This window comes from Cynocephalus volans, chromosome 5 (assembly GCF_027409185.1).
Source record: "Cynocephalus volans isolate mCynVol1 chromosome 5, mCynVol1.pri, whole genome shotgun sequence".
Classification (NCBI taxonomy): Eukaryota; Metazoa; Chordata; class Mammalia; order Dermoptera; family Cynocephalidae; genus Cynocephalus; species Cynocephalus volans.
In genome coordinates, this window is record NC_084464.1 from 53,429,692 (window position 1) to 53,441,634 (window position 11,943).

The 11,943-nt window shown below is 45.3% G+C and overlaps 1 protein-coding gene across 1 annotated transcript; it reads right to left on the reverse strand.

Moving 5' to 3' along the window:
• Nucleotides 1–544: 544 nt before the first annotated feature.
• GUCA1B (guanylate cyclase activator 1B) lies at nt 545–9,747 on the reverse strand. Its single transcript, XM_063097401.1, has 4 exons — nt 9,264–9,747; nt 2,846–2,995; nt 1,354–1,474; nt 545–672 (listed from the first exon to the last, which is right to left on the reverse strand). Exons 1-4 carry the CDS (start codon nt 9,468–9,470, stop codon nt 545–547), a joined length of 606 nt encoding a protein of 201 aa, XP_062953471.1. The 5' UTR covers nt 9,471–9,747.
• Between the last annotated feature and the right edge of the window lie 2,196 nt (nt 9,748–11,943).

Below are 11,943 nucleotides of genomic sequence, written 5' to 3' on the forward strand. Positions count from 1 at the left end.
GGCAGGGACCTTCCCATGCATGCTCCTCAGGATCCTGGATTGTGTAATTATTACCCCCCCAAACACACACACATTTCTACCTTTTATTCAGTCTCAACGCCTTCCAGCCCCTGCTTCCCACCAGTCTTTGCTTCACACCCCCTTGAGCGTGGACATCCTCATCGCTGGTTTGATCTAGAGGACCCCACTGCTCCATTGGTCCCTGCTTCCCACTGAGAACGTCTGGAAATTTGTAGAAGGCCTCCAGCCACCCAGCCAAGGCATAGTTCTCCAAGGAACAGCTGAAGGGGGAGAGTAAATGAGTGCCCTTCTATCCCAGTAAATCCTCCAAAATGGACTGTGCCCTGTTGGCCACTTCAGAGCCAGCAGCCCTCCCCCGCTCCCACTCACCCTGCACAGGGGGTGCCAGGAAGTCCACACCAGGGCAAGAGTGGGACTGAGCAGGCTGAGCCAGGAACCCTCCCACTACTCTGAAGACCTGGGTGAGCCTGGAGTCTTAGAGGGGGTTGTGGACTGCTCCAGGGCACCTGGGGCCCCAGACGGCTCAGAACATGGCGCTCTTCCGTCTCTGCTGAGAGATCCAGCTGCTGGGATTCACGTCCATCTGCAGCATCTTCATCACCCACTTGTCACGACGGGCGCCCTCAATGAACTCGTCTAGAGAGAGCTGGCCTGAGCAAGGGATAGGAGAGACAGTCATGCAGGAGAAGGGAAGACCTGGGGCTGGGACAGGAGGAGAGATCTTCTCTCCTAGGATGTGCCTATGCTTTTTATACAAACCAGCCTGCAGTCTCAGGTCCTAAGCCCACAGTTTGTCAACTAATTCTCCAGGAGTCTCCTGGAATCTTTAAGGGGCTTTCTTTGCAGATGAATTAAAGTTCTACTTTTGCCCACGGTAACTCTGAAATCCTGGGTGTAGCTGAGAGATTCTGGAGAGCTCTTGTGCGTGTGTGCCAAGCCAGCCTTGGGGCTGGGCATTAAGCTACAGGGAGGAGAGCCCGAGTAGCCTTCATGGAGGCCTACCCTGTGCTTGGCTCTTAAACACATCATCCCATTTATTGCTCTCAACCACTGTCACTATCCCCATTTTCCAGATGAGGAAACTGAGACCATGCTGAGAGGTTAAATGTACCACCGCAGTCTACCTGACTCTAAAGTTCCTATTGTTTTAATCGCTCCTACAAACATCATGTGCTCGTATGACCCGTTATTTCACGTAATCCTCTCCACAGCCATCTCACAGGTGGGGATACCAGGCATTGGGAGGTGAAGGGCCTTGCCCAAGGACTCACAGCCAGAAAGTGGGGGTGCTGCAGAGCAGGCAGCCCTCCCCACCCTCTCCGCACCACTTACCATCTCCGTTCTCATCCACCAGGAGAAAGATCCTGTCCACGACCTCCTCGGGCGTGAGCAGCTGACCATCCTGCTTGGTCTCTACCTCCAGCTGGCAGGCTTTCTTCAGCTTGTAAATTGCCTGCGGGAGAACACTCAGCTGTATTTGCAGGAGACCCTGCAAGCTCCACCCCACCCCAGTGACCCACGACCCTCACTGCCACCGCTCCAGGCTGTGCATCTTAGGGCCACATGGTCCAGATCCACATCAAAATGGACCTGTCCTCAGGCTGTGCTCTCAGAGTCCCTTGGCCTAATTCCTACTGAGGAGTTCCTGGCCTCACCCAACCCCCCCCATCTGCATTTCCACCATGAGCCCAGAAGTCACTGTGATAGTCTAAACTCCATTCTTCAGAAGAGGGAATGGAAATCCAGAGAAAAAAGAGAAGTTAGTGTGTCTCTGTAGGTGTATGTCTGTGTCTGTGTAAAATAAAATGATGGGAATATAGGTGTTTGGACTAGAAGAAAAAACCAGGTTTCTCCTTTGCCCTGTTTCTTCTCCCAGTGAGACTACATTTGTGAGAGCACCGTGTATTTTCATTTATTTTTTATTTATTTATAAGAGCACTGTGTAAAGGTGGCGGAAACAGACAACCATGAGGCCTCTCCGCAGTTCCCAGGCTGAGTGCTCTCTGAGGACGCAGGCTGTGTCTTACTGACCTGTATGGCCTCACTGCCCAGCCCAGAGCCTGGCACAAGGCAGGCGTCGCGAAAGGTGTTTGGGAGTCTGAGGGATTAAACTGCTTCCTAGATATAGGAACTTGAGCAGACTTCAGACTCTCTCCTGTGTAAAATAGGGCTAACAATGCCCACCCACAGGGTAGCTCTGAGTCTTACTAGGCAGGTAACATGTTGAAGTCTGAAATATATTATTTCATTTTCTTGCTAGTAGTCTGTCAGTTCTGTTAGTCTTAAAAGAAACAACTTTTGGTTTTGGTTTTGTTGACTTTTTTCTCTTGTGCATTTTTTTCTGTTTTATTAATTTCTGCTCTTCCTTTCTTCTACTTTCTTTGACTTAATTTACTCTTCTTTCTAATTTCTGGAGATGGCTTCTTAGATCACTGGTTTTTAGTCTTACTTTCTAATATATATATTTTGAGGCTATACATTTCTCTGCAAGCCCAGCGTTAGCTGCATTCTGCTAGTTTTGGTATATCACGTTTGCATTATTATTCAGTTCAAAATACTTTTTTCGTGTGTGTGTATGTGTTTGTGATATTTCTTTGATTCATAGGGTACTTGGAAGTGTATTGCCTAATTTCTAAACAGATGTGGATTTTCTAGTTAGTTTTTTGTAATTGATTTCTAGCTTAATTTCACTGTGGTCAGAAAACACACTCGGAATGATTCCAGTGCCTCTTCCCCAACCCCAGCTCGTCACCTGTGGTTAGGCCTCGGAGCCCCAGCAGTGCTCCAGTGCCCGGGAGGCTGGTCCATGGGCAGAGACACTAACCTCCACGATGTCAAGTAGCTCCAGGCGGCTGATGCAGCCGTTGCGGTCCTTGTCATAGATCTTGAAGGTCCACCTCAGTTTGTGCTCCAGCGTGCCCCTCAGCACAAGGTTCAGGGCAGCCACATACTCCAGGAAGTCAATGGTGTTGTCCTGCATTGGGTGGGATATTGCTGAGGTCCTCTCTGGTCCACAGCCCCTTCTCCCCAGAGCATAGGTGTGAGCCCTATTCAGGGTCATCTGTCCCTACAGACTCGGGGCTTTTCCTCTTCCTTACAGTCCATGTGACCTCTGTATCTTTGCTCATGCTATTCTCCACCTCTGGGATCCTTTCTCATTCTCTGTGAGACCCAATCCTACCCATCCCTCAAGGCTCAACTCAAGAGTCCCCTCCTCCAGGAAGCCTTCCTTCTCGGACCACTTCAGCCACAGTGCTCCTCTCCACCCATTCTAACATCCATAGCACCTGTCTATTCTACACAGTGTGGGACTGACTCTGGTTTGTCACTTAGCTGTTTATTAAGTGTGCCTCATTGTCTAACTATATTATATGCTCCTGGAGGGAAGGGAGGGGTTTCCATTGTTTGGGTTCCTCCTCCATGCCTAGCACAGTGCCACTTATGCCCAGAGTCGGGTCCCATAACTATTTATGAATCAGTGAGTAAATGATTGACTTGCTCTGTGTTTGGGACTAAGGTGATTTTGAAAGGTTACAAAGCAGTGTTCACATTGAAATTTTCCTTTGCTCTCATTCTCCCCAAGTCTGAGTGAAGGTGGCCAGGCAGTGGCTCCAATCCCTGCCCACCTCTAGGCCCAGGTGGGCATTACCTTGAAGGACAGGCGTGTGCCCCACCCCCTCCAGGAAGAGCAGGGGGGAGATGGAGCTCAGGTGTTAATTGGGCAGAGGAAGGAGAGGGGGAGGGGCACACTCTACTTCTATGGTGGCTCCAACCAGGAAACTAAACTTTCTTCTAACAGAAATGTGACAGTAACTATTATTTCAAAGGCAGTAAACCAGAAGTCGGAGGAGGACATTCTTCTTGCTTTTCTTCCCCAAATGTGTTTGAGTTGGAAACTTGCTGGTGATGGTGGTGATGGTGGCTACAGTGGCTTAGTTGAGCCAGTGTCTCATTTACAGGAGCTCATTTTTTCCAGGGGTGGGAACTCTGCTCTCCAGATCAAAAATCTGAGCCATTGGCTCCCCAGGAGTGTCTGTCATTCACATGACTTTGTAATCAAACATGACACTGATGGCCCAAAGCAATTCTGTTTCACTGGGTCAGGCCACTAGAAGCCCCAACCCCAGATGAAGGGGTGCCTGGGCGAGCAAGTTTTGAGGAACAGGAGAATATGCAGAAAATGAGGAAAATAGCAAATGCCAAAAGAAAAACCAAGAGGAAAATAAAACTAGCCTACATCAACACCTGAGGTGTTTTAGTCAATGTATTTTATATAATTCCTATAAATACACAGTCCCCAGACCCCTTACCATATATTTAACTAATCAAGGTCTGACTATATTTACAGTTTTGTTTCCTGGATTTTTATTTAACCTCTTCCCATGTCTTTAAAAATTATTTGTAATATAAACTTTTAGGGTTTTTTTGGGGGGGGATGGGCATTCCCTCTTGTTGAACACATTTCTAATATTTTATTCAATGAACATCTTTGTGCATGTTTATTTTTTCTTACATCTGTGGTAATTTCTTTAGGGTAGATTCTTAGCAGTGGTTGTTCTTTAAAAGAATATTTTCTTCAGTAGTTATTGTTTATTAAGCTTACTACAAGTCCATCTCATGCTTTTCTTCATGTGAGAATAGAGTATGAAAATATTATCTCCATTTCACGGATGAGGAACCTGAGACTCAGAGGTGCCCAAGGCCACCCAGCCAGCAAGTGGCAGAGCCTTTCAAGCTACACATCTCCTCCAGTTCATCAAGCTGGGAAAACTTTCCTTCTCCACTAAAGGTCTATTTCTAACAAATAAGCCTGGTGTCTAGGGGTGCTAAAGGGAGAAAAACAAAAACCCCAAATCACTTATAAATTTCTACTCTCCAGGTCTCTACATTTTCTGTCATTCTTTATCCAGAACCTTCTGTTCTTAGAACATCCTCTCTCAACATGATTCTGTTTCCAGCGTGACCCCTTTGAGGCCCATTCTGGAGTAGCTCTCTTCCTGACAAGTGATCTCACCTGTGAGGTTGCTGCAAACCCCAGGACCACTTCTGGGAAGCTTCCAGCAGGGACTAATCTCATCCGCTGTGCAGGGGCCCTCGTCAGCTCCAATTACCCACAGAGGCCCGAGAGTGATGGAAATGCCTCTGTCTACTCAGGAATAGGACAGGCGTGGCATCGGCTCTGTGGGATTATCTTGCCCCATTTCTCCCTGAGTTGGCCACATTTGTGCACTACCTCTGACCCCAGTGCGTGTTGTGTAAGAATCCCAAATGACGTTTGATCTTTCTCCTCCTCCCTTTTCCTCCCTTCCTGGGCATCGCTGGGCAAGTGCCAAAGAGAAGAGCACTGTGAGGGGGAGAAGTCACGGAAACAAGGCATTCCTGCCCCTTGGCCTCCACCACACCTGTTTCCGTCACCCCGGATGTTGACATATGAGCTAGATCTATGAGCTCCTTTGACTTTATTTGCTCTAGAACTCTCAGACCAGTTGTCCAGAAATAAAACTTCCTGATATGAAGATTGTGCCAAGAGGATGCAGAGAAAGGGGAACTCTCTTACACTGCTGGTGGGACTGTAAATTGGTGCATCTATTATGGAAAAACAGTATGGAGGTCCCTCAAACAAATATAGATAGAACTGCCACACGATCCAGCAATTTCACTGCTGGGTGTATACCCAAAGGAATGGAAATCATCATGTTGAAGAGACACCTGTATTCCATGTTTATCATAGCCGTATCTACAATAGCCAAAACATGGAATCAACATAACTGTCCATTGCTGGATGGCTGGATAAGGAAAATGTGGTATATATACACAATGGAATATTACTCAGCTATTAAAAGGACTGAAATTCTGCCATTCGCAGCAACATGGATGAACCTAGAGAAAATTATGTTAAGTGAGGTAAGTCAGGCACAGAAAGAGAAATACTGCATGTCCTCACTCGTAAGTGGGAGCTAAAAAATAATAAACAAATAAACAAGAAAGAAAGAAAGATATAACAATCACCATAATTCATTGAACTTTCAAAAGGAGAGAATGGAACTGAAGCCACCAGAGGTGGGAAAAGCAGAGAGGAGGGTTAGTGAGAAATTGGTAAAGGGCCACAAAAAATGATTATATTATGTAATGATAAATATATTAATTATCCTGATTTGAGGATCAGGTACTGCACATAGGTATTGATATTCTATGCTGTACCCCACAGATATATACAACCAATTATGTTTCAATTAAAAATAAATAAATTAACTTAGAAAAAAAGAGATTGTGCCAAGGTGGGGAATGGAGTTGGGTGCAGGTTTGGAAACTAAGTGGGAAAAAAGGCTCAGTTCCTGACAGAAGAACTTAAAATGCCCTTCTAGAAAAACTCCTCCTGACAGCAGACTGCCAACTAATAAAGAGAGAAGGTAGTGGTAGAAAATTATCAATCAATCAATTTCTACTAAAACTAGTAGATGCAAATTTGATGATCAATAGGATATTTACTTAGTCTCAAGTTATATCCCTACAAGACACTCACTTACAAAGAATTCATATTCTTAATAGTAAATACAAAGAAAAAATAGTAATTTTACAGTGGAGAAACCTGGCAAACACCACCTTAACCTTATGAAAGTTGATGAAATCACTTTCTGTCAGACCCAGACAAAACAGAACTGGGAAAGGCACACAGGAGGGGCTCGTGCTTCCTTGTCTGAGATAACTGTTTCCAAGGACCTTCTAAAACCTGTCAGAAATCCCTTTACACCTTTCACGTCCTTCATGCATCTCCTACTTTGCATGTACGCATGTATTTCTGTGACAAAGTTTATCACTAGACGTTCTTTAGAACTGCAGTAATTTAGGTAAGATGTTCTGAGAAAAAACTGCCCAGTAATGGCACCTCAATTAATGGACTGATGACAAATCTGACTTTGAGTCTCTGCAACCAGTAAATCTGTTTCCCTGCAGCTTATGTGAACCTCTCCCTTTTTGCCAATCAAAGCTTTCTCTTCCCCCTCCCTCACTGAATGTACTCATGGCTCGCAGTGGTGTGCGTTCCAAATTATAATCCTATTTTCTATTCCCACATCACATCAGTGACAGTTCCACCAGAAATGTAAAACCTGAATCTTATCATGAGAAAACATTAGACAAACTCAAATTGTAGAACACTCTACAAAATAATTGGGCTGCAATCTTCATAAATGTCACGGTCAAATAAGACAAAGAAAAACTGAGATTAAAGGTTCCAAATTAAAGAACTAAGGAGTCACAAGTAAATGCAATGTGTGATCAGGACAACAACAACAAAAAGATGTACTAGCCAGCCACCAAAAGAGAAAGCAAGCAAGCTATAAAGGACATTATTGGGACAATTGACCAAACTTAAATATGGATTGTCGATTAGATAATAGAATTATATCAATGCTGCTTTTCCTGATTTTGATAAACTGTATTTAAGCAAATGTCCTCATTCTTAGAAAATAGACACTAAAATACTTAAGGGTAAAAGGGTATGATGTCTACAACTTTCTCCAAAAAATATGTATATGTATACATTATCCATTGCTATAACTATTTATTATATATGTATATAACACATTATATGCAGAAAGACAGAGACAGATAAAGTAAATGAGGTAAAATGTAACAATTGGGGAATTTGGATAAATTGTACATGGGAGTTACTAGTACTATTCTTATATTTTTTCTGTAAATTTAAAATCACATCAAATAAAAAAGTTATTAAAAAAGAAAAAACAATTGATGGACATTATATGCTGATTTATAAGAAGAGATGAGGTATAAGGGATACAACTATATAATACCCAGGGTTTTAATAATCCCTTTTAGATCTTGAATTGTTATTGTACTGAATTTTTAGAGGAATATGGGAAGACTAATATGTTTATAATAGTGAGTCTTGTCATATATCACCTGATATATTTATTTACTTTTTTTTATGAAGTTCAATACGTTTTTTTTTTTTCTGGCCAGTACAAGAGTTGAACCCTGGACCTTGGTGTTATCAGCACCACACTCTAACCAACTGAACTAACCAGACAGCTACTTAAAAAAAAAAAAAAAAAAAATCATTTTCTTTCTTAAAAAAAACCGTGCCTTCTAGGCAGTGGTACTTGACTAGGAGTCAGAAACCCTAAGTATATGGCCTGGAGCCAATCAATCCACTTCCTTTTGCCTCAGTTTTCTCAACATTCAATTTGGGGTAACACAGTCTCCACGCTCCCTCACAGGGCTGCTGCTGACTCAGAGAACCTTGAGAAGTCGAAATCTGGCTCTGTGCCAGGGGAGTGGCTGACAGGGGTCATCTCCAAGGGCGGTTCTGTTGCACGGGAGATCCTGACCCTGCCCTCCTGGCCCTGGGTCAATGAGGGGATGTGTATCGATCTGTACCAGGGACAGGGTCAAACCTGGAGGCATTCCCAGCGATTCAGCCTAGAAAGTGAAATTCTCCACACACCAAGGAGTGGAGTACTAACACTTTCTCCAGATTAATTACTTAGGTCCAACACACCACTTTCAGTCTGGGGGGCTGAAATAGGTATTTGAGACAAACCTAATGGTTTAAAGGATTGCAGGGGCACTGGACTGGATAACCTTAAACAATCAAGGGTTTTTTAATTGAATGGAACATTTAAATTCAATTCACAGGTGTACATTTACAAAATTTATAACCTTCTTAACTGCAAGTACCATTGGAGGGCTTAAAGAGACCCTGTGGTTTAAATGATTTTTATCTTCCATGACTTGAAGAATTGAAAGGGACTTTTGCAATAATGGATCCAATCTCCGGGTTGGTTCAGGAACCTCCCCAGCATTCTTGCGGGGAAGACCTGACCAATCTCAGCTCAACAAGGGAAAGCTCATGGTCTATGCTAATACAGCTTGTCTCACCTGGGACATCTCTTTAACTCCTTGTGTTTAGAGTGACAGGGGCTCTGGTGGGTGTGAAAAACCAGGTCCTTGGGCTTGCAGAGCCTTGGCCAAAAATACACAAAAAGAGGACCTGGACTTTCAGATGGCCTTCCCTCAGCTTTCAGGAAGAGGAAACAGAAAGCATGAGTCAAAAGCTGAGAGATGAAGGGAGGGAAGGGGAGATGGAGAGGAGCGAAGAGCAGAGGGAACAGCAGGAGGCCTGGAGAACTGGAGCTCTCCCTGAGGACACTCCCTTGGCTCAGGGATGAGGAGTGAGCCAGGTGGGCTGGCCTCTGCTGCTCCCCTTTGGGGTGCCTTACCCCATTCTTGTCGAAGGCTCGGAACATGCCCTCTACATACTGGGTGGCCTCCTCGTTGCCCGTGACCTTGAAGAAGCGCTTAAACTCATGCATGAAGAGTGTGCCGCTGGGGCACTCCACCACGAACTTCTTGTACCACTCCTGCAGCTCTGCCACGTCCATCTCGCCACTTGCCTCGGCCTCCTCCCAGCTGAACTGCTGCCCCATCCTGGCCCCAAGTAATGTCAGGGAGCAAGGGTCTGTGTCTCCCCACAAGCCTCTGCGTATGGATTCCTTAGGCTAAGGCCCTCTTCCTTCCTTTCCTCTGCTTGACCAGCCTCTTCATCATCTTCTGGACAACTGAGCATGATTGGCAGTGTGGGGAGCAAGGGGGTGTGTCCAGGCTGGCTAAGCTGCCCTAAGACTGTTAGAAGATTCCTCTGGAAGGTCTGACCTCCAGCCCACTAAGCTCCCCCAGCCTCACTCCTCCCCTTACCCTTGGCAAACAAGCCGGACCTGCAGACTGTGAAAAGGAGAAGGGGAAGAAACTGAGAGGTAGGCTGAAGGAGGTGGAGTGAAGGAGAGTTGGGGAGACAAGCAGGGACCCTCCCATCTCACACGTACTCCCTGTCCCTTTAGTTGGGCACAATGCTGCTCCACAGGAGTCCCTCTTGGAGACTCAAGTTCAGGAGGAAGTGAGACCACCTCCTAGCCTATAACATAGAATCCTCTGGTGATCTGAGGCTCACCCCTCCACATGGTCTAGTGATAAGCAGGAGAGTGTGTGATGGGAAGGGCTCTGTGTGAGCAACTCTGTCCCCAGTACAGTGGCTGAAGCTCCCTTACAGATCATACCTTTGAGTCTTGGAAGTTTTTCCTTTTCCGATTTAAAGTACAAAGGCCTCTCTCCAAACCTTCACCCAGGACCTACAAGATAGTGCTTTTCTCCCATTCCCTCCAAAGCACTAACATGGGAGAAGGATCTGGGTGCATGGCTTAAAATATCTTTGAAGGCTCTTACTTTTATATTAAATGTCATGAAAATTTGCTTTTGAATCATTGAATATTCATGTTTATTCTAATGTAATAAAAAAATGACACCTCCAAGAAATCAGAAGACCTGGAGCACTGATTTTTCTAGAAGACTTCAGGGGCAGTAGATCCAGCAAATCTGCCCTTCATCTCAGGGGTGACACTGCTCACCCCCATCAGATGTTCATTCTGAGTTGTTTTGTATGTCTCCAGGCCCGACCTCGTTTCTCACTGCTCCTTGCCTCCAGACACCCCAATCTCTCACAGTTCTTAATTTTCTTGCCATTTCTGAAGTAGAAACCCTATTTCTGTCAGCCTTTCAAGTACTGGTGGGTTTTCCTCTCGTGTCCCACATACCTCAAGGTCTAGAGAGTAGGGCTAGTGTCTTCCTTGCCCCTCACCATTACCTCCAAATGGCCTTTCTCTTTTCTCCTTCAAAAGTGCCAGTCATTTGAAGACATGTCCAACTCTATCCCCATTTAGTCTTCCTCGTCCAGTCATTCCCTGGTGACTTTACTACTTGTCTCAAAGCACCATTTCAGTGACTTCAACATCCAAGTGGATAACCAACCCACCCCACATTCTGACCTCAAGGGTCCTTAGTCTCCTCAATTCCAAAGCATTTCTTCCACCCCACCTCAGCCTCCATTCACTTGTAGTCCCTGGACCAACAGCTGCAGCATCTGGAGGCTTGTTAGAAACGGAAATTCTCAGGCCCCACCTCAGACTTACTGACCAGGAACTTTGGGGGTGGGGGCCTGCAATCTGTATTTTAACTAGCCTTTTGGGTGCTTCTAATGCACAGGAAAGTTTGAGAATCACTACCCTAGGCCTTGCTGTCCCTGATTTCTCTACTACCTCTGGAACATTCAAACGTTGCCCTCTCTCACCAGCATCCCCCTCCTTCCAGCTCACTTACTGTAACACCTTCAGTCCAATAATTCACCAACTTTATTGAGACTTCCAAGCTGTTGATCTGTTTTTAAACATCTGTCACCTCGCTCATGTCCGTGCTTTCCTCCTTATTAGTATATAGCCTGGCACTCTTGCCATTTTCCTGCCATGACCTTGACTTTTGTCCCTCTCTTCCTCTAACTACTCACTTGGCAAAACCTGATCCTAGTCAAAGCTATCCACTAACTATGCACTAACACCTCACCTGCACCCAGGAGGCTGCACATTGCTGGAAAAAATCATAAAATCATGCTGGTTGCACTCAGTTCCAATAATGCTGGGAATCCTGCGACACACTCTTACCTGCTGAATTCACTACCCCACTCTCCAAGGTGACTATTCCACAGAGCTTCCTGCCCTCAAACCCTCCACTCACTCCCATGTTCAGCCGATGACCTTGCCACATACTTCATAGAATCAGATGGACCAGAAACAACTTGTCCTCTCACTGCAGTGCTTACCAACTTCTTTGCATCTGTGCCCACATCTCATTCCAGTTTCAGTGGAAGCCTCGACCCCTTCCCACTTCACCTGTCAGCTCACATCTCTCTTTGCCTGCTCAAGGACTTCATTCCCACAGTTACTCCCTTTCTCTTCTGCAGCCTCAATTTATCCCTCTTTGACCGATCATTCCCGTCAGCATTCAGATGTGCTTTAATATCCCTGTATTAAAACAAACAAAGCAAAACAAAAACCCTTCCTTGACCCCCCATTC

What these genes read in the sequence shown, in the direction of transcription:
- GUCA1B (XM_063097401.1), bottom strand. Translation starts at nt 9,470, where the DNA reads ATGGGGCAGCAGTTCAGCTGGGAGGAGGCCGAGGCAAGTGGCGAGATG. An exon ending in GAGCCTTCGACAAGAATGGG is followed by an intron (nt 2,996 to 9,263) that starts GTAAGGCACCCC and finishes CACCCAATGCAG; the next exon opens with GACAACACCATTGACTTCCT. An exon ending in GGTGGATGAGAACGGAGATG is followed by an intron (nt 673 to 1,353) that starts GTAAGTGGTGCG and finishes TCCCTTGCTCAG; the next exon opens with GCCAGCTCTCTCTAGACGAG.